This window comes from Corythoichthys intestinalis, chromosome 13, assembly GCF_030265065.1.
Source record: "Corythoichthys intestinalis isolate RoL2023-P3 chromosome 13, ASM3026506v1, whole genome shotgun sequence".
NCBI lineage: Eukaryota > Metazoa > Chordata > Actinopteri > Syngnathiformes > Syngnathidae > Corythoichthys > Corythoichthys intestinalis.
In genome coordinates this window covers 9,832,243-9,859,775 of record NC_080407.1, presented here as the reverse complement: position 1 = coordinate 9,859,775, position 27,533 = coordinate 9,832,243, and the positions used below count along the sequence as shown (strand labels likewise).

General features: G+C 42.1%; 2 protein-coding genes across 6 annotated transcripts in view; one reads left to right on the top strand and one right to left on the bottom strand.

Moving 5' to 3' along the window:
- The window catches only part of cacna2d4a (calcium channel, voltage-dependent, alpha 2/delta subunit 4a), a 100,992-nt gene that overhangs the window by 35,279 nt on the left and 38,180 nt on the right, over window positions 1–27,533 (top strand). The gene's annotated exons all lie outside the window — the stretch shown is intronic.
- Window positions 604–22,762, bottom strand: lrtm2a (leucine-rich repeats and transmembrane domains 2a). The gene is made up of 7 exons (XM_057856139.1): window positions 22,237–22,762; window positions 10,363–10,489; window positions 3,767–3,987; window positions 3,282–3,407; window positions 3,019–3,107; window positions 2,792–2,949; window positions 604–1,861 (listed from the first exon to the last, which is right to left on the bottom strand). Exons 2-7 carry the CDS (start codon window positions 10,415–10,417, stop codon window positions 1,368–1,370), a joined length of 1,143 nt encoding a protein of 380 aa, XP_057712122.1. The 5' UTR covers window positions 10,418–10,489; window positions 22,237–22,762; the 3' UTR covers window positions 604–1,367.

Sequence of the window (27,533 nt, the reverse complement as noted above, 5' to 3'; positions counted from 1 at the left end):
CCCCTGCTAAAAAAAAACGTGTTTGGGTGCTTAAACAAACCGGAAACTGGAACGGCGACGCTCTGTTCGAGCCTGGTATTGGAGTGTGATATGTTTTTATTTCAGTCAATGCATATGTACCAGGAAATGCTTCTTTATCGTCATTGCCTAAAACACAATCATCGTCATGTCGCACAACACACCACTGAACGTGGGCAAGTATAATCTTCGAGGCCCTCTGTCATTATGTTGAAAGTAACAAACTATATTTTATTATTCTGTACACACACACAGGTTATAAGAACGAGGATTCAGCTGGCTAAGATGCTACTTAGCTACCGACTTTGACAGAGTTCAGCCTTACTTTAATGTCGTTTTGATATGACTTTTACACTATTTTACAAGTAGGTCCAACTTGACTCATGAACACGACCAATGAACAAACATTACAGTGACGCCCCAAACAAAACATACAAGCGTTATAAACACAACAAAATAATAAACATTGTGAATCCATATCATTTTTGGGAGGGTCGCCATTCTCGACACAGTTATTATAAGTTGCTTTGAAGCCAATTTACACTACAAGGAAATAATTTTCAAAAGAGCAATATGCAGTGAAAGTTTTTTTTTTTTTTTTTTTTTTACTCAGCCGAAATGCAAATCTAATTCTCTGTGGCTTTGGCATTTTCGAATCGCGCTGATGCAACCTTCATCGTGTATTACCGACGGATGTGAGGAGAGAAACCAAGTGGGAAGGAGGACTTTCCATTTATAGCAACGGGATGGGAAGATGGGTGGAGAGATAAAGGGATGGCAAAGAGTGGGAGAAATAGCAGCATCTTTTAGTTTAATCCCTTGTTAGCTCTAATCCCTCAGGGAAACATTGTTTCTTAAAGAAGGGGAGGAAAGGGGACCTATGACGGGTGTTTGATTTGAGCTATAAAGTGCTAGAAAGTTCTGAAGTCCTTTGATATATTTCAAGAGACCTTCTCATGCGTGGACATGGACACCATTTTGTGACTGTCCTGAGACGGACCAGAGAGAAGCTGGTTTTCGAGGGCATATCATGTGAAGATTGGTCCAATCAAGAGCACACTCGAGAGTCCCTGAAAATTCCACTCTCCGGTGACTCGATACGTTGCAAATGAGATGGAATCTTCTTGTTCTCTCTGGTGCGAAGTAAAGCAGGCGACAGTATCAGTAAGTGGTTAGTTGGCTAGATGAAGGGATACAAAATACGCAAATGCAGGGAGAAAGGCTTTGAAAGAAGTAAAAGGAGACGGATTGTTGAGGATTGGAGAGTTAAGGTGGTGCTCATTGCTTTCTTTTTCAAATCCGTTCTCCTCTTTGAGCCCTTTTGCCGAACCCCCTGGTCCGTGGCTCCTCTACGCCACCGAGGAGATCTGTTTCTCTTCCCGATCGTCCGCGTCCGCCTCGCCGTCTCCCATGAGCGGCTGCCTTTTCTTCAGCTCTCTCTGGTATTTGGCCATCAGCGAGGCGTAGATGCAGCCGTAAGCGGCGGCGGCCACCATCATGATACAGACGATGCCACACACCACGCCGGCGATCACCACCGTGCCGATGGCGCGCCGCACGCTCACCGGGCGGTAGCGGGCACGCACGCAATCCGCCGGCGCCTCGCCTCCTCCTCCCGTGTTTGAAGAGGCGTCATCGCCAACAGAAACTGGCGGCGCCCCGCTGGGGTTAACAGCGCCCCTGCTGCAGGGAGGACCTCCTCGGGGTCCGTCGCCTCCTCCTCCTCCGCCGTTCTCGTCCTCCAGCTGGAGGCAGTAGTTGAACATTTCCACGGGAACGCCGCGGATGTCTCGCCCTCGCAGATCTTTGGGTAGCGTGCACTCCATCGCATCCACCGTTCCACCTAAAGGAGACAGGAGGACGAGACGGGGGGTCATTCAGGAAACACCTCGTGCTTGTGAAGCCCTATAATTGAGAGTAAGAGGATACGACAGCGAGTGAATCCGAAGGGGGGGGTGCTATACCAACACCGGAATGAGTCATACATCACTAAACTCATACAGTTTGCCTGTACCCTCGACACGTAGTTGGAGATAGCCTCAACTTAGAGACTTCTATAATTCAGGAGACTGCACGCTTGTTTTAGCAGCACCGCTTTTGTTTGCGATAAGAGTCTGAGTGCCTAATTCCCATGGCGAGCTAACAATCTAGAGCAGAGTTTCTCAAAGTATGGAACGCGGGCTCACTCTATTGGTTCATGAAAGATTGACTGAGTTAAATGTTCAAATGACTTCACGTTTCATGGACGGCACTAAACCTTCAATCAATTTTGAAAACAGTATGAAGAGGTTGTATAATAAACATCACAAAAGATGAATTTCTGTCAGCAAACATCTCAGCAGGATGTGTTGAAGTGGTTGCAAACAGATTGCATAGATATCCGTCGCGCTTTGTTTTGGCAGCACAAATCATCTGCCCTTCAAGGCAACTGCTGCCAAGCTTTGGCTCTCAATCTCGAGATGCCCCATTTCAAACGCTGCGAGATGACCGCACCGAGAGCAGAGCAGAGCGGCGAGGATAATGGAGCGGAGAGGAGATGTTGCTTCATTAGCGGGGCAGCCGAGGCCTGGGGCGCTGAGGTGAATGCAGATTTTCACACATGAGGAGAGTGCGCGCAGCAGCTGTGCTTATGCGCCGCGCCGACACGGACAACACGGTCCGGGGCGGGCGGGAACGAGATGCGCATTCACACGCCGATGATTTCCTTTCGCCTCATTGCCACCAATCACAAGCTCCCTGCTCGGAGCTGGCGTGACAGAAATCAGACTCTCACCTCGGTACAATAGCCACTCCATCCAGTGTTTAAACTCCCGCAGGTTGCAATCACATTCCCAAGGGTTGTGCCCCAGTTCCAGGTGTTGGAGATGGGCCAGGGGCTCAAACGCCGCCCTCTCCAAACCGACAAGCCTGTTACCAGTCAGGGACAGCCACCTATATCGGGGCATTTTGGAATGAATAAACAGGAGCTGACGACTGCGTGTTTGCGCAGATGTTGTTTACCTTAGACCCTTTGGCTCATCCAAAAGCCCCAATGGAACAGATGCCAAGCCATTGACCGAAAGGTCCAGACTCTGGAGACCCCCCAAACCCTGTAAAAACAGCAGGACCAGCAGATTTACTTTGGCAGTCAGGACTCTGATCAATGATTGTCCCTTCCGGTGATGTCAACATTTGATTGATAGTAGCGTCTTCTGTGCCAAGTCAAGTCACACTCATCTATAGATCGGTCATCTGGTCTATTTTGGGTGGTGTGTCATGCTCACCTGGAAGAGATCTCTATCCATTGCTGTCAGAGAGTTGTTGTGCAAACTCAGTTTGGTCAGATTGCTCATGTCCCGGAATAATCCAGCCGGTAAATTGTCGAGGTAGTTGTTGGAAAGATCCAGCTCCTGCAGCACAACATGACACAACAACATTTGTCAGATGATGCCAGTAATTTCCTTGCAAAAATATCCTGCAATCCATACAGGTTTGTATGGCGGCAAGTAATAGCTCACTCCTCCTGAACGATTGTTACATTTTATTAGAGTGCATCGATTCAGTTGAAAAATATAGACGCCATTAGAAACATTTTTATTGCTTGAGTGTAACGTTTACAATAAAAATGAGCATCATTTTTCTGTTGTGTCAACACCAACTTGCCAGAGCGCACCATATGCTAATGAAGAGCTGTGCAAATATTCAAATGTCAACTTCGCTTGACTTCGAGGTCCTCGAGGAAAGTAACAACAAGGTGGGTTGCACCGACCTCCAGAGAGGAGAGGTTAGCGAAGGCCGACGCTCCCAGCGAGGCTAGCTTGTTGTTGGCCAGCAGGAGGGAGCGACTCCCTGCAGGGAGGAGGTGCAAGGGAGGCAGGGAGGTGAGGGCGCGGCCCCCGCAGTCCACCAGCATGCCGTCAGAGGAGCAGAGACAAGGGGGAGGGCACAGATGGACTGGCTGGAACAGCGCCACCAGCAGGCAGAGGAAGACTGTGGGAGAGAGGCAGAAAAGGAATAAGATTGGTTTTACACAACAGTGGATTTGGATTCACATTTACCTCAATTCACCTCACCTGCAGCTATCAGCTCAACCCATTTATTCCTTTTGCCTATTTCTTCATTTCATTCAGCCCAGACATTCTTTCCCTTTATCCTTCTCATTGGCCATCATTTCAGTCTGCGCTCTCTCAATGACTTGTTTACCCCGGACTGCCTTTCTTTGAATCCTGTGTCTTATCAGCCAATGTTTGCTCTCTGCGTATGTGTATTAGCTGCATATGCCGGCGCGAGTGTCGAGTGCTGACAAAGTGAGATATCAAGAAAGCGACTTCAGACACAGACGTTGCACTTTTTAACTGCCCGATGGCAGAATTTATCTGTTGCATCAGTCATTTGTTTGGACGTTGTACGGGCAAAGTGTGGAGGTTTAGCCTAAAATAGTTGCAACTTTATGGCTCATTATCTCTGTTTTAGTTCATCTAAAAGGTGTTTAATGGGCTTGACAGTAAACAATGATGGGTTTTCTTTTTGGAACAAGGATAGCAAACAGTCTTCTCCAATCTGTTTCCTCAAATTTAGAAAAAAGAATCTTGCTCTTCAATGCATTTTCCATCTGCCACCTTCATCTGCTTCATAATGTTTTCTCTCTCGCTCTCAGCATTCCCTTTCAATGCGCACTCGTCATACATGATAGATCAGAGTCTGGAGATATGGTAGCATCTCTCCCTCACGCGAGCTTTTGCGGGCCGGCAGACATAACCTGACCGTGAACCGTAACCATGCAGAATGTGAGTCAAATTTTCCGAAAAAGGGGACTCGCTCGGTTTTGCAAAAGGACGACAGGAGAGATTAGAGGTTTTGTTGAAATCCTTCAGTAGGAATCTTAGAAGGATTTCTACCGTGCAGTAGCTTTGAATTTGCTGTCGCAGGTTAGAGCCGTTGCAGGAGATTTAAGCTGACAGTTGAGCTCAAAGGTATAGGAGCGTCGTTACGCAATGTAGAAGCGGCGGAACCGAGCTGGGGATGTTTCCGTTTGAGTCGGTTCCTCACAATGTAACGTCAAATTGACGACAAATGGTGTCTTTGCAAGGGGTATTTTTCTGCAACATCCATCTATCCCTCGCCTTTTCTCCTCGTGTCGTTCCCTCCCACTCTCCCGCCCTAACTTTCAACATTTATGAGAGGTTTGAGCCGCTCTCATGGAGGAGGAAAAGGAGGAGGTGGTGGTGTTGGTTGTTTTGGCTTATTTTAGCTTCTGCAAATCCTCTGCTTTGATTTGAAGGGGCCTTTCCTTAGGCTTATAGCCCCGGCGGCCATGTGGAATAAGTACATTTTAATATTTTGTGAGATGTTTAAATCGTCAAAGCATTAGCTATGGATGAAACGCTGTTGATAGGGAACTAAATTGGCAGACTCTTGTATCATTTTGGGCGTTTGAGCCAAAATCCCACAACGCTCCATCTAATGATATTATGCTAAAGTCTACTTTCTGGTATCAAATTGTGTCGTCAACAGCGGAATGTTTTCCTTGACAACGCAGCTGTCTGACATGTAATATCCCACGGGAGCCTCTGGGTGACACCGGACCCGTCCGTGATGTCACCCGGTCCCACGTTACCCGTGGGCGAGCTGTTTTCCGATGGCGATCTGATTACGAGCTCCGCCAGCTGTCTCAGCTCTTATCTTAACTCCTTCATTTACTCGCGGGGCCGTCTGGCGTCGTAAACATCCCGCCACTTGACAAACACGGTTTTGATTGGACGCTTGGAAAGACTTCAGCTCCAGCGATGTGTGATTTAACGCATATTTTTTTCAATTTAACCCACTGTCTTTGCTTCAGCCTTACATCATTTGTGTATCATCACCATTTTAGGTGATCTCATTGATTATAAATCAAATGTAGATGGGGTGAAAGATCAGACAGGTGGTCACAAGCTCCTTGTCGGCGCTGCTGCAGGTCGCAATTTACGACCCGCGCGCGTTCTACATCACTTTTAAACTAAACGGAATGACGAGTAGAGGCCATTTTCGTCAACGATAGGTTTTCCAGACAAATTCATACAGTGGGGCAAAGAAGTATTTAGTCAACCACTAATTGTGCAAGTTCTCCCACATGAAAATATTAGAGAGGCCTGTAATTCACACACTGTTGCTGGTATTTTGGCCCATTCCTCCATGCAGATCTCCTCTAGAGCAGTGATGTTTTGGGGCTGCCGTTGGGCAACACGGACTTTCAGCTCCCTCCACAGATTTTCTATGGGGTTGACATCTGGAGACCGGCTAGGCGACTCCAGGACCTTGAAATGCTTCATACGAAGCCAATCCTTTGTTGCCCTGGCTGTGTGTTTGGGATCATTGTCATGCTGAAAGACCCAGCCATGTCTCATCTTCGATGCCCTTGCTGATGGAAGGAGATTTTCACTCAAAATCTCTCCATACATGGCCCCATTTATTCTTTCCTTTACACAGATCAATCATTCTGGTCCCTTTGCAGAAGAACAGCCCCAAAGCATGATGTTTCCATCCCCATGCTTCACAGTGGGTATGGTGTTCTTCGGATGTAATTTAGTATTCTTTGTCCTCCAAACACGATAACCTGTGTTTGTATCAAAAAATTCTATTTTGGTTTCATATGACCATAACACATTCTCCCAGTCCTCTTCTGGATCATCCAAATGCTCTCTGGCGAACCACAGATGGGCCTGGACGTGTACTGGCTTCAGCAGGGGGACACGTCTGGCAGTGCAGGATTTGAGTCCCTGGTGGCGCATTGTGTTACTGATAGTAGCCTTTGTTACTGTGGTCCCAGCTCTCTGTAGGTCATTCACTAGGTCCCCCCGTGTGGTTCTTGGATTTTTGCTCACCATCCTTGTTATCATTTTGACGCCACGGGGTGAGATTTTGCATGGAGCCCCAGATCGAGGGAGATTATCAGTGGTCTTGTATGTCTTCCATTTTCTAATAATTGCTCCCACAGTTGATTTCTTTACACCAAGCGTTTTACCAATTGCAGATTCAGTCTTCCCGGCCTGGTGCAGGTCTACAATTTTGTCTCTGGTGTCCTTTGACAGCTCTTTGGTGTTGGCCATAGTGGAGTTTGGAGTGTAACTGACTGAAGTTGTGGACAGGTGTCTTATACCAATAAAGTTAACACAGGTGCCATTAATACAGGTAACGAGTGGAGCCTCGTTAGAAGAAGTTAGACCTCTTTGACCGCCAGAAATCTTGCTTGTTTGTAGGTGACCAAACACCTATTTCCACTTTAATTTGGAAATAAATTCTTCAAAAATCAAACAATGTGATTTTCAGTTCTTTCCCCCCCATTCTGTCTCTAATGGTTGAGGTTTACCCATGTCGACAATTACAGGCCTTTCTAATCTTTTCAAGTAGGAGAACTTGCACAATTGGTGCTTGACTAAATACTTGTTTGCTCCACTGTATGGTTGACTTCCCGCTCACAGATGAGATATGTTGACATCAGGGAAAATATTTTTATTGCGCACTGTTTTGTCATTTTATTCTTAAGCTGCAGTGCCTGCGTAATTTCTCAAAGGCTGATACATGTCTGATCTTCCGCGCAAAGTGAAGCATCATTTATTCAGCATATGGACGACAGCCAGCAGGCAATGTGTATGCGCGGTATTTCTCCTACTTGCTTCTTTTTCCCTTCACGCCAAGGGCTTAGCTTGAAAGATAGAAAACACGAAGTGGCACACGTATGCATATAAACTACTATTAAGGCCCCAGCTGCTCCGCCACATTATTTCAACTGTGACACGGTAACGCCGTGTTGCCCTAGCAACCGAGGTGCCGTCCATCGATGTTGAAGACGAGGCGCCGTGAGACGAGTTAGCGGCTCGTGCCGAAAGCCCCGCCGTTTAACCCGCATTGTCTCTCGCCAGACCTTAGGAATAATCGCTTACTCACAAACAAACACATACGTGTCATGGCTGCACACACTCACAAACAACAAGGTGGATAGGTTTCGGCTGCACTATCTGACAGGCGAATGGATTAGAATCCTGTCAAAATTCAGCTTGTCACAAATTATTCCTCATTTTACCAACTTCCAAATAAGCTGTGCACATGCCTCTTGACTTAATAGTTGGAAGAACACCTTCCTCGATGATGGGAACACTCAGCACGAGAGTAATTGAACATATCAGCCCGCTCGGCTCTTTGATTAGACGATGCTCGAAGGTTTCCTATTCGGCGGCTCCACCAGCGATTGTGTAAGCGAATCCCAAGCGGAGCTCATTTGCCGGATTTTCGCAGAGTCAAAGACGAGATCGAATCCGTACGCGCCAATAAAGGATATTGAATTGAGGCAGAGCGAGGGTTTGGCAGAGCAATAATCTCAGTGTTGCTGTCTTGCTGCCAGTGACTTAATTGCATGGTAGAGACACTCAGTCTTAAAGGTTCTTACAATGATTTTAATGTAATACAACTTGACTTTTTGGCAGATTATTCTGATGAAGTCTCACCAGAATAGGTTCTGTGCAATTATTTTAGTATATAGTACAGTGGTATGAAAAAGTATCTGAACCTTTTGGAATTTCTTACATTTCTGCATAAAATCAATATCAAATGTGATCTGATCTTTGTCAAAATCACACAGATGTAAAAACAGTGTCTGCTTTAACTAAAACCACCCAAACATTGATAGGTTTTCATATTTTAATGAGGGTATTATGCAAACAATGACAGAAGGGGGAAAATAAGTTAGTGAACGATCACATTTAATATTTTGTGCCCCACCCCCTTTGGCAGCCATAACTTCAACCAGATGCTTCCTGTAGCTGCAGATCAGTCTTGCACGTCGATCAAGACCAATTCTTCTCTACAAAATTGCTGTAGTTCAGTCAGATACCATGGATGTCTGGCATCAAGAACGTGTGTTTTGTTCTTCTGAAATCATTCTGAAGTTGATTTACGTCTGTGTTTTGGATCATTGTCTTGTTGAGGCATCCATCCTCTTTTTAGCTTCATCATATTTGGTGGACAGACACTCCTTGGGAGAGACCCAAAAGTGCCAAACTCTCTCCATTTGTAGACAACTTCTCTGACTGTCGATTGATGAATATCCAGACTTTTGGAGATGGTTTTGTATCCTTTCCCAGCATTATACAAATCAAAAATCCTTGATCGCAGGTCTTCAGACAGCTCTTTTGACCGAGCCATGTTGCACATGTTGGAATTCGCCCCCCCGGCCAAGCCGCACAGAAACGGCGACAGCCGAACAGAAATGGTGCTCCGCTGCATACCGCTTCCGTGCGCCAACCGGGAAGGTGGAAATTCCGCGCGTTCACCTCTTGTGTTAACCCTTTGTACTGACTCCATGTTCCAGAAGTTTGAAGAAGGCTCACCGAAAACATGTTGACAATTTATTCGCCGACAGTGGTCAAAAACAAGGCAAAACCAGACGACGGAGGAACAAGTCTGGATCCAAAACAAGGCTACATAGAAAATGTTTCCAATCAGCAAAATCTGTGTTATCTCAGTGTCCAGTGTTTTTTAAGTCCGTGGTGGAGTAGGCCGGGCCAAAGGTGTGGCTGAGTGTTGTTTCGGGACCATCCCTCTGTGGCCGGTTTTGGGCGGTTAGGTTCGTCCGTAGATGAGATGTGGTTGCCACAGTGACCGACGCTGGTCTTGACATCCCCAGCGCCCGCTATCAACTTTGTTATCCGGGCTACTTGTTTTAGGACAAAGCGCGCTGCTCTTTGTCCTTGCAGAACTGATTACAAGAGTTGGCAGAGGGTCCACTGACTTATTTTTCCCCCTAATGTCATTGTTTGCATGCTATGCTCATTAACATATGAAAACCTATAAGTGTTTGGGTGGTATTAGTTAAAGCAGACACTGTATTTTCATCTGTGTGATTTTGACAAAGATCGGATCACATTTGTAGGTGATTTGATGCAGAAATGTGAGAAATTGCAAAAGGTTCAGATACTTTTTTCATACCACTGTAATAGTTTGACATGAGGAAAGGATCATTGCAGAGATGTGAAATGCTATTAAATGACTGTGAGGACAAGCTCAGTAAATGAGAAGAACTTGTTTATTTTGTCATATTGGATCAAATTGTGGCGAAATACTCAAATGAGAAACAACCTTTCGGCTGTTTTCTCCCTGCTGTTTGGCATCTAGAGACTCATGCATACTGTGAAGTAATGTGGCATTTCATGAAAGGCTCATGGCCGCTGCGTGTTCACTGCCCTTATCCTTGGTGTACGCACATGTGCAAGTATGCCGGGTGTGCTAATATTACCAGCTGTCAAAACAGACTGTTCTATATATTGTCAGGCGTATAATAGATGGGATCAATCGGAGTGAGAACGGGAGCGTTGAGTTGCTTCCACTCACCGGGTCCGAACGAGGGCGGCCTGACGCCCCCTGGGGAGTGGCCGTGGGGGAGCATGACGCGCGACTTCCTCGGGAGGCGTCAAGCGGCCATGCCTGCGGCCTCCACAAGGGTGGCGACTGCAGAAAGCTGGACAAACAAAAAGAAAACATCCATGTTACTCAGTAATCAAGTCACACATAGCAAGTGTAGAAATATACAGCATGAAGTATTTTAGGGCTGCAGCTATCGATTATTTTAGTAGTCGAATAATCGATGATCTAGTTAGTTCGAATAATCGGATAAGGAACATGAAAAATTGAAACACCTGAGCTGAGCCTCAAACTGTACTAAAAAAATGGGTAGCACTTTACAATAAGGGTCCCTTAATTAACATTAGTTAATGCATTTTTAGGCAATAACTAATGTTTAAGAACCTTTACAATAATTAATATATTGCTCATCTAACAGTTATTAATATATCAATTAACATGAGTTAATGCATTAGTTAATGCATAACTAGACAGTAACTAGTGGTTTGGTAAAATTAAAAAAAAGAAAAAAACATAGGCCAATATAGGGTTAGAGTTTAGGGTTAGGGTTTGTTAACTTAAGCATTTATAATCTCTTAGTTAAGGGGCACATGTGCTACACTTTACAATAAGGGTCCAAAAATTATTCAGTCATGGTTAATTAAGGTTAGGTAATCCTTATGAGGTACGTTCACATGAAATAATACCATACTTAAGGTTAGGTTAGCTTAAGTATGGTTAGCTTAAGGTTAGGTTTGCTTAAGTTATAAATGCTTAAGTTAACAAACCCTAGCCCTATATAGGCCTTTTTTTTTTAATTTTACCAAAATATTAGTTACTGTCTGGTTATGCATTAACTAATGTTAATTCATATATTACTAAATGTTAAATAAGGGATTATATGAATTAGTGTAATGTTACTTAAACATTAGTTATCGTCTTAAAATGCATTAACTAATGCATTAACTTACTGCGTTAACTCATGTTAATTAATGTATTAATAAATGTCAGATAACGGATTAAATGAATTATTGTCATGTTACTTAAACATGAGTTATTGTCTAAAAATGCATTAACTAATGTTAATTCAGGGACCGTTATTGTAAAGCGTTACCAAAAAATGAATAGATGAGGATCTTTGTACAACAAAAGAACAATTTGCTAACTTACATTAAAATTTTTTTTACAATGCTCTTAACAAAAAAACAATATACCGATAAACTTAATTACGAATGCCTAAAAAAAACATTAGCTCTAACAAAAACTTAGCTTATGTTGGTCTTAACAGGGAGCAGCTGGATTCAGCCATGTGAAATGAGGCAAAATACAGGACAGTGTATCCACTCAAATCAATAAAACTAAATACAAACACTTTCAAAACAAATCATTACAACGCCACTTTAATTAAACGAGTACTCGAAGCAGCAAAATTGAAATTGAAATTTTTTTTTGTCTAATCGAATACTCGAGTTAATCGATTAATCGTTGCAGCACTAAAGTATTTATACTCCTTGTACAGGGTTTTCATTTAATGGGCACATCTCACTTTAAGTACTGGCTTCATCCGGTTAAGTTAAATTTGGATTCAAATAAAATATCATTCGGGTTTAGTTCCCACTCAGTGACAGTCTAAATGTTTATCTGCCTCCATTTTTGCCTTCTGATTGGCCGGCGACCGCTGTAGGGTGTGGTTTTCCGGTTAAAGCTGGAGTAAGTAAGCAGGAGAAGAACATGAATCAAAACAGCGATTGGAGATGTGCATTAATTGCATAAATGACATTTATAAAACTCGTATCAAGTTCTGTTCAAGGGATAGAAAATAAACTTTTGCAATCTGAGCAGCAGGCCGCAAACGCATCGAGCCTGCAATTTGAGCGTTGAAACCGTTGGCGCGACGCGACGAGACGCCCCCTTTTCGCCAAAGCGTCATCCGACGCCAATTAGCCGCGTGTGAAATAACGGCACTCATCAGATAAAACTGTAGTGCAATAATTAGACGTGTTTTCCCCCCTCTCTCCTACTCGCTAGCACGAACCGAGGTCTGCGTGAGGATGCGTGTCGAGTGATTACGGGAATTTGCATTTTAAGTAGCCCAGTCAAATGATCAGATGTGAGCGGATTTAACCGGAGAGGCGGGTCAGAAGTGGAAGACAGACATGCAGGGGTTGCAAACTAGCTCGACAACCAATCACCAAGAAGCGAGCAAGTCTGAAGAACCTGAGCGGACATCCTTGGTGCAAACACTAATTAAAGTTTGAATCATAATCTCAATCTTACATTGCTGTACTTTATCTCTTCAGTGGAGCGTTGGCTATTATTCTGGAGTGAGAACAATATGCAGACGGCCCTGCATGTGATTAAAAAGTCACATTAGCCGAGCTCCTCCTCTTTCTCCTGTGGGAAATCTGACTTGTTCTTTTTTGAATCGCGAGCACACACAAGCACTGTTTAAAAATTCACAAGTAAAGAAACCAACGAGCAAGCCCGCTTTTTCCCCCCTTCTCCTTCCTACATGTTTTCATTATGTTTGCTGCCATTGATGGTCATCGACGTCCAATTAGATGTGTCAATGACAGCCAATTACTTTAAAATTTTTACCTTATAATTTTGGGAGGAGTAAATTGAAACAGGTGTTTTCCAAAGAAAACAATTCATCTTATCAACTACAAGCCATCCTATTACAGTGGGGCAAATAAGTATTTAGTCAACCACCAAATGTGCAAGTTCTCCTACTTGAAAAGATTAGAGAGGCCTGTATTTGTAAACATGGGTAAACCTCAACCATGAGAGACAGAATGTTGAAAAAAAAAAAAAAATCACATTGTTTGATTTTTAAAGAATTTATTTCCAAATTGGAGTGGAAAATAAGTATTTGGTCACCTACAAACAAGCAAGATTTCTGGCTGTCAAAGAGGTCTAACGAGGCTCCACTCGTTACCTGTATTAATGGCACCTGTTTTACCTCATTATCGGTATAAAAGACGCCTGTCCACAACTTCAGTCAGTCACACTCCAAACTCCACTATGGCCAAGACCAAAAAGCTGTCGAAGGACACCAGAGACAAAATTGTAGACCTGCACCAGGCTGGGAAGACTGAATCTGCAATAGGTAAAATGCTTGGTGTAAAGAAATCAACTGTGGGAGCAATTATTAGAAAATGGAAGACATACAAGACCATTCATAATCTCCTTCGATCTGGGGCTCCATGCAAAATCTCACCCCGTGGCGTCAAAATGATAACAAGAACAGTGAGTAAAAATCCCAGAACCACACAGGGGGGACCTAGTGAATGACCTACAGAGAGCTGGGACCACAGTAACAAAGGCTACAAATGCTGCACTGCCAGACGTGTCCCCCTGCTGAAGAAAGTACACGTCCAGGCCCGTCTGCGGTTCGCTAGAGAGCATTTGGATGATCGATAAGAGGATTGGGGGAATGTGTTATGGTCAGATGAAACCAAAATAGAACTTTTTGTTAGAAACACAAGTTCTCATGTTTGGAGGGGAAAGAATACTGAATTGCATCCGAAGAACACCATACACACTGTGAAGCATGGGGGTGGAAACATCATGCTTTGGGGCTGTTTTTCTGCAAAGGGACCAGGACGACTGATCTGTGTAAAGGAAAGAATGAATTGGGCCATGTATGTAGATATTTTGAGTGAAAATCTCCTTCCATCAGCAAGGGCATTGAAGATGAGACGTGGCTGGGCCTTTCTGCATGACAATGATCCCAAACGCACAGCCAGGGCAACAAAGGAGTGGCTTCGTACGAAGCATTTCAAGGTCCTGGAGTGGCCTAGCCAGTCTCCAGATCTCAACCCCATAGAAAATCTGTGGAGGGAGTTGAAAGTCCTTCTTGCCCGACGACGGCCCCAAAACATCACATCTGCATGGGGGAATGGGGCAAAATACCAGCAACAGTGTGTGAAAAGCTTGTGAAGAGTTACAGAAAACGTTCGGCCTCCGTTATTGCCAACAAAGGGTACGTAACAAAGTATTGAGATGAACTTTTCGTATTGACCAAATACTTATTTTCTACCATGATTTGCAAAGAAATTCTTTAAAAATCAAACAATGTGATTTTCTGTTTTTTTTTCCCACATTCTGTCTCTCATGTTTGAGGTTTACCCATGTTGACAATTACAGGCCTCTCTAATATTTTCAAGTGGGAGAACTTGCACAATTAGTGGTTGACTAAATACTTATTTGCCCCACTGTAAATAAACCCGAGATCCCCTTTAACCTAATAAACCTTTTGGCTTCCCATTAAGCTGGCGACACGGTGGCTATTCTCAGAAAGCTTTTTTTACCAATTTGACCCGCACCACTTGTCGCTCCCACACATGTCAATACCTGCCAGTCAAAGCGGTCGGCGTCCAAGCAGGAGGGAATCGAATGACGCTTCCTTTCCGACCTTTGGCTTCTTTTCTATCCTCTCCTTTTTCCTCTGTACACACTTTTCATGCCACTTCCTATCCACACCTTGATTGACAGATTTATGCACTGACTTCACAGCAGCGTTTCTCAATTATTTTCAGTTACACCCCCCAGGAAGACGTAAACGTTTCCAAACTCTCTGCCGCTAATATGAATCGTCTCATTTGTCTATAAAATGATTAAAAGTACACTTCTGCATAGTATTGTGTCATTTTTAATACTAAAGAAAAAAAAGTAATATAGATCAATTTACAACAAAGTATAACTTTATTGACTCTTTAACACCTGAGCCTATTTTGTCCGAATTTGCATGCCTTTGAATTATCCTTTTTATTTCAAAGAAAAATGTGTTCAAAATGGCCTGGTTGGTTCCCTTTTTTTTTAGGACACCATAACCTTAATGTCCAAACTGTTGTTTTCTTCAATGACCAATTATGATCAACATTTTGGACCCAAAAAGACAAAAAAATCCCCCAAATCTTTTTGTAATATTGATGTCCCATTGACAACCAAACATGCTTGACGAACCCTTTTGAAGCTTAATAATATTTATTCAACTTGTTAGGATAAACATTCAAAAGACTGAATAAAGTATTGGCACTCCTGCAATTCTGTCAGATAATTTCTCCCAGAATATGATTGCAATTACAAATGCTTTCGGAGTAATACCTTCATTTGTTTTGCTTTAAATGAATAAACACAAAAGAGAAAGAAAAAAAAAAAATCATTGTCATTTTACACAAAACTCAAAAAATGGGACGGACAAAAGTATTGGCACCCTCAGCCTAATACTTGGTAGTACAACCTTTAGACGAAATAACTGCGAACAGCCGCTTCGGGTATCCATCAATGAGTTTCTCACAATGCTCTGCTGGGATTTAGACCATTCTCCTTTGGCCAGCTGCTCCAGGTCTCTGAGATTTGAAGGGTGCCATTTTCAGATCTCTCCACGGGTGTTCTTTGGGATTCAGGTCTGGCCACTTTAGAAGTCTTCAGTGCTTTCTCTCAAATCATTTTCTAGTGCTTTTTGAAGTGTGTTTTGGGTCATTGTCCTGCTGGAAGACCCATGACCTCTGAGGGAGACCCAGCTTTTTCTCACACTGGGCCCTACATTATGCTGCAAAATTTGTTGGTAGTTTTCAGAATTCGAAATGCCATGCACACAATCCGGCAGTCCAGTGCCAGAGGCAGCAAAGCAACCCCAAAACATCAGGGAAACGCCGCCATGTTTGACTGTGGGGACTGTGTTCTTTTCTTTCAAGGTCTCATTTTTTTCCTGTAAACTCTATGTTGATTCCTTTTCCCAAAAACCTCTACTTTTGTCTCATCTGACCATAGAACATTTTTCCAAAAAGTTTTTGGCTTTCTCAGGTAAGTTTTGGCTAAGTTTTCTATGTCTTTAGGTCAGAAGTGGGGTCTTCTTGGGTATCCTACCATAGAGTCCCTTTTCATTCAGAGGCCGACGGATAGTACGGTTTGACGCTGTTGTACCCTCGGACTGCAGAACAGCTTGAACTTGTTAGGATGTTAGTCGAGGTTCTTTATCTACCATCCACACAATCTTTTGTGGAAATCACGTCAATTTTTCTTTTCCGTCCACATTTAGGGAGGTTAGCCACAGTGCCATGGGCTTCACACTTATTGATACGGGAACATTCAGGTCTTTGGGGATGGACTTGTTGCCTTGAGATTGCCCCTGCTTCCTCACAATTTTGCTTCTCAAGTCCTCAGACAGTTGTTTGGTCTTCTTTTCTCCATGCTCAATGTGGTACACACAAGGACAAAGGAGTTGAGTCAACTTTAATCCATTTTAACTGGCTGCAAGTGTGATTTAGTTATTGCCACCAACTGTTATGTGCCATAGGTTCCCATTTTTGGAGTTTTGTGTAAAATTATAATGATTTAATTTTTTTCCCCCATTCTCTTTTGTGTTTTTTCATTGAATGCAAAATCAGTGAAGATATTACTACCAAAGAATTTGTAATTGCAATCATTTTCTGGGAGAAATTGAGCATTATCTGACAGAATTGTATATTTGACAATTCAACACAAACAGCAGGTATGGTCATAGATGTTTTTGACCTTTACACATACTATGGTCGAAACAGGTTCTATACAGTAGACCAACAGTGCAAAATAGTGTAAAAAAATACAGATTTTTTTTAATTTCATCTCACACAAAAAGGGTTCGGAGGATATCTCCTTGTGAGGTTAGGTATTGCACTCATGACCTTATCAAAAGCATATGCAGTACATGCAACACAGACATCTATATACACATTGAAACGCTTGATAGTGAAAAGAAAAATCAAATGTAACATTGAAAAAAAAAGTGTTTCAGTTCAATTTTTTTCTGGCATGGCACTCAGCACCGCCTCCGTCTCCTTCGGTGGCGTCTCGCTCGCCAATTTATTAAAAGTGTTCACATTACGTCCATCCTTCGTGACCTCACAATGGCTCCTGGGATATGTAATTTTTTGTGGTGCTTTCGGTTTTGATAAAGGACGTGAAATATGGACATAACCACATGGTCCACGGGGAGCGTTTTAATGTTTTTTCATGAGAGCAATAAAACTATAAAACCCAAATGACATTATCTCCCATTGTACTTGGTGGATTGACTTCAAGTAAAAACGGGCATGGACTTCAACTTCTGTACTTTCAAATGACTAGTGTGGAGTTGTTTTGCACTGAGCAACTTGGTTTGCCACTTTATGTGATGCCAACAGTGCTCGTTAGTTTACTGATGTAACACTGACAAAGCGGGACAATTGTTGGCAATATTTGGCACATTTTCGCTGAGTAAAAAAAAAATCAAGTGGATTATCAGAGTGATTGGCGTCTAATGTCTTTAAGTGACGTCTTAATTGATTTGGCTTGCTGCTGTCCGTAGCAAACATTTTTTGACACTGAAGGAGCCTTTTCTCGTAGGCACCGTCTAACTGTTTGCATTATTCTAACACGCTTAATATAATCAATCAGGGAATAGTATTGTTTCTCGTATTTACTGTTTGGCCGTTTGTATTACTCTAACACACCCAATATAAAATAAATAGCACATATACCATAGTTTAAGGAAAACAAGCAGAATATAGGGCATAAAAGATAAACGGCGCCTTCTTATCACGGAAGCTCGTGCGTCATTCAACTAAATGAGCAAAATTGACGCACCAACTCTCGCAATCAGTTCTCCCGGACAGTCCAGAACAAATGGTGGGACGCCCTGTCCCGACACAAGGAAAACCAACGCCCGATAGCCAACTGATAACACAAATGACAAGACTCCAAGAGCCCCTTTGACACTGAGGTGGCAAAATCCACAACCCTCGTTGCCCTGACTACAGTAACTCCCGAATCCTCCTGTCCAATCCACAAACAGACAATAATCTTAAACAACTCCCAAACACACCCTACTTCCAGCCCAGCGAGAGCCTTCAAAAGACTGAATGTTTATCTAATTGTGGTCATTTTTCTCAGGAACCTTTTGTTGACTTCTTATATGGCGACCTTGGAACGAGTTTTCTCTTTTATCGCTGTCGACGCGAATAAATTGTCAAATTGTTCTCGGTGAGCCTTCTTTCAACCTTTCAAAATGGAGTCAGTACAAAGGGTTGAGACTAGAGCTGAAACGAATACTCGAGCAACTCGAAGAACTCGAATTTAAAAACTGATCAGAGTAATTTTATTCACTTCGAGTAATCGTTTATTTTGACAGCTCTAAGCATCACGTTTTGCTCGGACTACTTTTAATGCGGGACAACGCGCTAATCTCACGTGCGGAGCGGAAGAAGGAAAAAAAAAAAATTACTGCAGCTACAAACGACGCCGACGTTGCTAAATACTAGCCCGCACGATGCTACGTTGGCAGCAGGTAGCGTCTGATCAGTCTCATAGAGATCACATGTATGTTGAACTAGATGCGAAATGACAGACTCGGCCGCGTCTGGGCAGCGTTAGTAAACAGCTGCCATCTTAAAGCAGTAGAGCGCTAAGCGCTGATAAAGAGGGCTAAGCGCTAATAAATAAGATTAACGTTACTGTCACTAGCTCAAGTAACGTTAGCCCTGCGGAGGGCTAGGTTTCTATTAATTATGACCACTTTCGATGCGTGGCTAACTTGTCTTAGTTACAGGCTTTAACATAACATAGCGTTGTGGAGTGATGAGAGTGTAAAATAAAAACTAAATAATGCTAACTATCAATTTTAGCTCAGTAGTCATTGCTAGATAAAACACCAAGTAGCACTGGTCCCTAATGTGCTCCAATACAGCCTGTATCATACATTTATTTTGAACACTGCAAAAACTCAAAATCCTATCAGGACTTACAGTTTAGACTCACTTAAAACTTAACTAGAACTTAAAAATGGCTTGACACAAATAGAAATTCAATTGAAACACGTGGGAAAAAAATCCTAACTTTTAAGTGATGTGTGTTATCAAGTGTAATGGCATTTTAAGATCTAAAGGTTTTTTGAGTGAAAGCAGTGAATTAGTCTTTTTTTAATTGTAGTTACATTTGAGATGCAAATGTTGGCTGTTTTCAAAGATATACATCAAAAATAAAGACAATGATTGACTGAAAATGGTTCAAGATTAGATGAAATGTCTTGTTTTCTCATGTATATTTATAATTGCTCTTCAACTAAAAAATATATTTGTTTTACTTTAATCGATTACTCGATTAATCGATAGAATTTTCAGTCGATTACTCGATTACTAAAATATTCGATAGCTGCAGCCCTAGTTGGGACTAAGGTGAATGCGTGGAGTTTGCCCTTCTGGCCGGATTGTTGGTGTCTCGCTGGTCCGGATCGTTGGTTCTGGCGCGATCCCGGCGGTTTGGAAGGTCAGATTCCTTCAACACAGTACACATACTGGTCTTTCTTTGTCTCCCACTTTATTAAAAGCCAAACGGTACATACGCTTCATCATATTTCCTCGTCTTAGCTCTTCATATCTCCAGCTTTCTTTGCTGTGTGCTCGTTTCATGCAAAAATACTGCGCACATTCTGAAAATGAGAGCGCCATTGCCACCCACTGAGTGAATATGCAATGGCGTACCGCACACAGGCTATTTTTAGACCGTGACGTCGCATCGTAAAGCGGAAGTAAAGCCGAAGTGGGACAATATAGACCTGCCCTCGCATAGACACAACGCAATTAGTGCTACTTTTCGACGGTAATCTTTCAAAAACAAACATGCCGATCACACATTGCTTTTTTGGAACTTGTAGAAACGACTCTAGACATTATGACCATGAAGGATGTTTTCTTCATACATTTCCGGAAAACAAAAACTCGGGAGGAAAAAATGTGAAGACCGAATCAACTTGCGCGGACTTTAACACCAGCTCGGCGAATCCATTCACGTTTCATATGCAGTAAACATTATGTTGGGTTGGCATGGTCTTTCAGTGGACAAAGAGGTAAGCCATTTTTATATTTTTAACTTATTGTTTTAGCGTAACGTTGTGCCGTACTGCTTCTGTCTGACAATGAATGACCTGAAAAGAATTACAATGGTATCTGACTGCCACTGTTACAGTTTCTGTTATATATATATATATATATATATATATATATATATATATATATATATATATATATATAAAACAACTTTAGTAAAGCGGAAGTGTAAATAAATTATCGGATTAAGATGTGTTATCAATGAAAAAAATAAAAAGTGTTCGTTGACTGTCACTGAGTAGCATTTGCGATCGCTGCACAAAGCTAACTAAATTACCCCCAAGAACGGTAAGAGATGTAGGACAACCAAAGGATATATAAGAAAAACAGGGCTGATGGTAAAAGATAGCTCGCTGAAACAGGAGAATGTCATTGTCAGTCGCGTCGATAAAAAAGCTAAAGCTATGCTTAGGTCAGCTCGTTTTTTTCATCTTTTTCAGCCTTCGACACTAAAGCCATCTGTTTAACTGAACATTTTTATGTTCTTCCACATCTTTGCCAGTCAATTTGGCACCAGGCACATCATTTTCGGAGAGAAATGGTAGGTTTAGCTCTGTAAACATCTCCTTCGTACACGATTTCCATTCATTTCCTATTAGGGACAAACGGTGGCCTGTCCCTACTTAGCAACAGTAGCTAATGTCATGAATATTAATGAGCGGAAGTGGCGTGTTGCTTGCGGTACGCCATTACACTTTATTCTAGTATGCAAAAAAGTATTTATCCCGAGGTCACATACGCCATCTACGGTGCTTTACAGTATGTACAATTTGCATAATGTCAGTGTGTTCTACTTAAAAGATGAGTGTGTGTTCATACTTTCCTTAAGTTGATCACATTCTTAGCAGTATTTCATCTTTTTATTTAAAGCCTACATGGCATGACTAATACTTTTTAATCACCAGTGCGTTTTCAGCCCCATTTGACCTAAAATTGTGCACTCAAAAATAGAGCAAAAATCCAAAATTGCTTGTTCCAGCAGAAATCAGAACATGGTGTTAATGCCATGATTAGTTTGAAGTCAGAAGTCTGGCCTCAGTGCTAGCACAGCTTATTCTTGCAAAATGTTATATTTTGTGGCATGATATCACCGTCAATTGCAGTTAGTTAACGAATCGTGATATTTGAAATTTAAAAAATGCTTCCATCCTAATTTTTACATCCATCCTTATATTGCCCAGCCCTAGGTGCAACTTTGTTTTTGCCTGTGCAACAGTGCAGCCAGCTAACAAAAGCAGAGACGTGCAGCCAAGCATCCCAAAATCAATTTTTAATGCCTTTTTCAACCCAGGAGACGACACACACACACTAACATGCACAGACGCCTAAATACACGGCGATAAGCTTGACACATGCACACACGTGCGTGTTGACAAGAACGCAAAACCAAAATATGCACACGTGTTCCAACAAACAAACGTACACATACAGGCACGGCGTTAGGATCATTTGACATAAACATGCTTTGTCGGTGACAAAAGGTGAAGGTCAAGTTAAACCCAACCCTGATGGATAGAGGTGAAAACTATGAAATGCATAAGAGCAGATCATAGAAATGCTGTTTAAATAACTTTTATTCGCGCATTTCACAATTTGACACTTATGTTTCTCGGGGACAAATGGACAAGGTTGTCAACTTTAACTATCTGTAAAACAGTACGTATGTGACATTTAGACATTGTTGCGTTAGTGGCATGAGGGTTGACTCATGCTGCGCGTGGGAAATCGATAAAAGTCATCGTATTAAACTTGGGCTGTAATAATTTTTTGTCCATCTCATATTACAAAATAATCCGTAAACTTGTTTTGAGTGTAACAGAGCTGTCCAGTTGATACATTCTACAGAAAAATCACATGCAATGTAAACTTTTTCATTTTCAAACAATTCATTCAGTCAATTTTATGTTAATAGCAGTAAGGGACATCATTTGAGCTATATTATGAAATGAACACTCACCTTTTGACTAAATGTTTCAACGCTCAGCAGCTTCACTGTTCTCTCCTTTCACACATCCCTCCTAAAAGCATCCCTACATTTTTCATTATTTCTAAAGAATCCAAAATGGAAGAAGTGGCTATAAGCAAAATAGATCCATACGCTGAGAATCCTACTGAGGACAAAAAGAAGAATAATCCTTCTTTATGTATGGAGACGTATTGTACTGAGAGCACTTGGAGGAGGGGGCACGAAAGGAGGGATTGAGGGATGCTTAATCCTCGTCTTTTCATCCGGTCCTTGTTTGAATGACACGTCCGGCAGCGTCCTCCTTGCTGGCTGGCGAGCATCTGAAATGTGTGAGCTGGAGAGAGCGACGGCGCGTGTGCGTGCGTGCGTGTGTCACAGACAGAACGAGAAGGTGCTGGCGTCACGCTCGCCCTCTTGTGTGTCGCTATGTTTGTGATTCCTGCACTCAGCACACATCTGAGGGCGTGTGTGTGCATCCGTGATGTTTTTCCAGCAGGCGACCGCCTCCCTTTGCTTCCTCTCCGTATGCGTGTGCAGTCGTGCGTGTGTCAGGAGAGCGAGTGTGTGTGTGTTGGCAAATATAGCAAGTGTACAAGCCGCCTCTGTCTGGCCCTCAGCTCTCCCACGGTGACACAAGAGAGGATGAGGGAATGTTTTGGGGGTAAAGACAAAGTGGAAGAGAGGTGGGGGTCTCATCAGCTGATTCCAGCCAAGATGAGAATCTCCCTCTCTTCCACATGGGCTTTTCTACTCCCTCCATTTTTCCTCCCCTGCTCACGTCTCCCATTATTTCCCTTCTATTGCCTGTGGCAGCTGTCGTAATACTGGCTTCTACTGTATGCGCATGCCCATTGAGATTGTCTACCTAGCGAGCCACCTTTTGTTTTGGTTTTTCCTTTTTGCACAATAAAAGTACCCTCATTTTAGTGTCTAAAATAACTGTGAGAAAGTACACTAACACAAAAACTGCCAAATACTGTTCCACTCAGTTCTATTGATGCTGTCTGAGAAGTACTCATTATTGGGGTTGTCGTATCTAATAGGGCTGCAGCTATCGATTATTTTAGTAGTGGATTAATCGGCCCTGGGTTGACGCCCGCGGGGCGTCTCCGCTCGTCTGTGTGGCTGTCACGTGCTTGGTGGGGCTCGCGTGCGACTGGATGTGATAGGGCACGCTCAGGTGGGGGGTCCCGGTGCCGGGATAGGCGATGGGGCGGTGTAGGGTCGGTCGCCAACGGGCTTACACTCACAAGGGATTCACACGATTACTGTGTTCTTGATCACAGGGCTAATTTGTGTGCACTCTACCCTTTTCAGTCGCTTAGTTTATAGACTCCCCCACCCCCGTCCCCCTCTCTCCCCGGTCAGCAGGCTCCCCACATGGTGTCAACCGGAAATACATCTAGCTGAACGATAGCACCAACATGTTAGTAGTTAATGTAGAAGTTTAATGTATTTCTTTTCTTTTCTTTCTTCTCTTGTTTTTCTTCTGTCCCCCAATAACTCCTTCCTGTTCGCTGCTTTGTCATAATAAACGAGGTATGTTGAATGATCACAATGGGAGTATGTCATACTCTCAATGTGAAACATTAAAACTGTTCAGACCAACCGGGCACTTAGACTTCCATTCTCCGTGTCAAACAGCTGAACAGGACAGGTTTTAAAAAAAAAAAAAAAAAAGTAGTGGATTAATCAATCAACTACCGTAATTTTCCGACTGTAAGGCGCACCCGAGTATAAGCCGCCACCCACCGAATTTGACACGAAAACGGCATTTGTTCATAGATAAGCTGTACTGCACAATAAGCCGCAGTTTATGGAATATTCACACCAAAAGATATTAACCGGTAACACTTCATTTGACAGTGGCATCATAAGACTTGTCATAGAACCAAATGAAGCTTTGAACCAATTGGTTGCGAAGCTTATTGCTTCAAGAAGCTTCATTTGGCCATCACTGCTCCCTTGGGGGAGATAGTCAACCTCTGCTGCCACCTGCTGTCAACACTGATGTCGTCCAACATGCCTCCTAGCATGCATTGCATCACTACAGATGTAAATAACAATCAAAATTCATGTTCTGTGCTAATTATTTCTTCAGTTACTGTTCTAGTTGTTTCATTAATTGCTAGTTATGGTATTTGGTAACACTATATTTAACAGTGGCTTTTTTGTGCTCCCGATCCGATCCCGATCGTTTTAGTTTGAGTATCTGCCGATCCCGATATTTCCCTTTTTTTTTTTTTTTTTTTTTTTTTTTTTTTGCTCCCGATTCAATCCCAGTCATTCCTGTTAATTTTTCCCGATCATATACATTTTGGCAATGCATTAAGAAAAAAATGAATAAAACTCAGACGAAATTCTACATTGAACATACAGTACATAAGTACTGTATTTGTTTATTATGACAATAAATCCTCAATATGGCATTTACATTATTAACATTCTTTCTGTGAGAGGGATCCACGGATAGAAAGACTTATAATTCTTAAAGGATAAATATGACTTTGTATATTGTGACTAAATATTGCCATCTAGTGTATTTGTTGAGCTTTCAGTAAATGATACTGTAGCCTTTTAACTTCTGCACAAATGCATAATGGGAAGTACAACCATGACTGTGCGTCGTGGTACCAATTGATATATCTTCTCTGCGTTGGGAAATAGAAAAAGATCAACTACTACCTTACTTCCCCACATTGCTTCCCACGATTATTCTAATTGTTGGGAGAGGGATTGTAAGGCTTTAGCTATTTAAAAAAAGGCTCCAAAGGCTGTCAAAATTCACTGTACTCATTTTATGCTGCCTTTTGGCTCTATATACTGTATGGGTAAAATGGCGCCATTATAGATTGAACGCGACAATGCGTGAGTGGGTCGTGCAGCGCATGCGTTAATTGCGTTAAATATTGTAACGTGATAAATGTAAAAAAGATTCATTCTCGCCGTTAACGTGATAAATTTGATAACCCTACCTTAAGCTTAGAGACTGGAAGAGTGTAACACATTATGTCTGTAACGTTAAATACAATTAGAAAACGATTTAATTAAAAAATATATATATATTAAAAAAAGGCATGTCCCATATTTTTTTGCCGATTCCGATACTTTGAAAATGACGTGATCGGACCCGATCGATCGGCATCCCAGTCGATCGGCACATCTCTAGTCATGAGCATTGATTAATGCTCATTACAGAAGTCATTTAGTGTTATCCAGAAAATTATCTCACTTTTGAATGGAGGTAAAGGATCCAAGCAGGACATAAATGGAGTTTGTGACATAATTTGACGGATGACACCTAATGACATCCGTCATATTCAATAATTAATGCCCATGATAGTGTCGGAATTATGACGGTCTTATGGCAGTCTTATGACGCTGCTGTCAAATAAAGTGTTACCTATTAACCCAAATAAATTAACAAATAAGCCGCACTGGGCTGTAAGCCGCAGGATTCAAAATGACAGTGGATTAGGAACATTTAATGAGTTGCAGAATAAATTTTAGGAGATGTAAAGCAAAGGTTTGCATTTAAAAATAAAATACCTGAGTTTCGCCTCAAATTGTAAAAATAAATAAATGTGGATTTAAATATTACAATTGAACTACTGGTTAACTTATATAGAAAAAAATCCGCTAGCTTAAATGCTATAATATGCTAATATTTTTTTTTACAATGCTCTTAACAAATCGTTCAAACACATATTCCCACAAAAAAATATATATATATTAACTAAATATTAACTTAATATTAACTAAATTACGAATGCATAAAAAAAAAAAAAAAGGCTCAAATAAAAATATACCTTATGTTGGTCTTAACAGGGAGCAGCTGGATTCAGCCATGTTAAATGAGTGATGTCATATTCGCTGTTTCCACTAGAGGGCAGTGTATCCACCCAAATCAATAAAACTAAATGTAAACACTTTCAAAACAAACCACTTCAACGTACCTCTAATTAAACGAATACTCAAAGCAGCACAATTTGATTCGAAGCTTTTTTCTAACCGAATTACTCAAGTTAATCGATTAATCATTGCAGCACGATATGCATCATACTTGAAAAGTTTGGTAATGACGGTGCTAAAATAGAATATACGTAAATGCATTCATAAACACCAACCTTGATTTTTGCAAAAATACTCAACACCATCCCAGATAGGGAAATACTCATGCTAGCATTCTCTCACAGCATATCTTGCAGCTCTAAAGTCGAATATATATCACACACGGCATGTAATTACTTAGCTGCTGTTTCCTGGTTCACACATTTATTGCACCTCTAATGAGCAGGAGAATCATTTGTTTCTCTTTGCTGTGCTTGAATGCCACCAAAGGTAAAGAAGCCTCATCTTCAACATCACCGCTTGTTTGTTTTGTCTCCCATCGGATAATTCGGCCCGCAAACGTCGACACATGTCGCCGCCACCAGTGCGACCTTGAGCAGTTCATCACATGCTGGCAGCTCCAAGGCGAACGATATAAAGCTGCAGCGTAACATGCGACCTTCCCGGAATGAGCGGGTTGAAAATCTTTCAAGGCTGAAGTAATGGCGCGTCGCCGCGACGCGGGGAAAAGTCAATAATTTCGTATCGCTTGACTCGCCTTGCAATGGCACAGTTGTGAGGCCTGTTAAGACAATTGCTAGCATTGACGCCATTGTAGCCGTCAATGTTAAGGCTGTGAGAATCCCAAAGGTGTTCCGAATACAGTGGTATGAAAAAGTATCTGAACCTTTTGGAATTTCTCACATTTCTGCATAAAATCACCATCAAATGTGAGCTGATCTTTATCAAAATTACACAGATGAAAAAACAGTGTCTGTTCTAACTAAAACCACCCAAACATTTATAGCTTTTCATATTTTAATGAGGATGGTATGCAAACAATGACTGAAGGGGGGAAATAAGTAAGTGAACAATCAAATGTAATATTTTGTGCCCCCCTCTTTGGCAGCAATAACTTCAACCACATGCTTCCTGTAGCTGCAGATCAGTCTGGCACATCGGTCAGGACTAATCTTGGCCCATTCTTCTCGACAAAACTGCTGTCGATCAGTCAGATTTTTGGGATGTCTGGCATGAATCGCTGTCTTAAGGTCATGCCGCAGCATCTTAATGGGTTTCAAGACTGGAATTTGAGAAAGTGTATTTTGTTCTTCTGAAACCATCTGAACTTGACTTACTTCGGTGTTGTGGATCATTGTCTTGTTGCAGCATCCATCCTCTTTTTACCTTCAACTGTTTGACAGAGGGCCTCAGGTATTCCTGCAAAACATCCTTAT

What these genes read in the sequence shown, in the direction of transcription:
- lrtm2a (XM_057856139.1), bottom strand. Translation starts at nt 10,417, where the DNA reads ATGCTCCCCCACGGCCACTCCCCAGGGGGCGTCAGGCCGCCCTCGTTC. An exon ending in GCCGCCCTCGTTCGGACCCG is followed by an intron (nt 3,988 to 10,362) that starts GTGAGTGGAAGC and finishes TCTCTCCCACAG; the next exon opens with TCTTCCTCTGCCTGCTGGTG. An exon ending in TGGATAGAGATCTCTTCCAG is followed by an intron (nt 3,108 to 3,281) that starts GTGAGCATGACA and finishes CTGTTTTTACAG; the next exon opens with GGTTTGGGGGGTCTCCAGAG.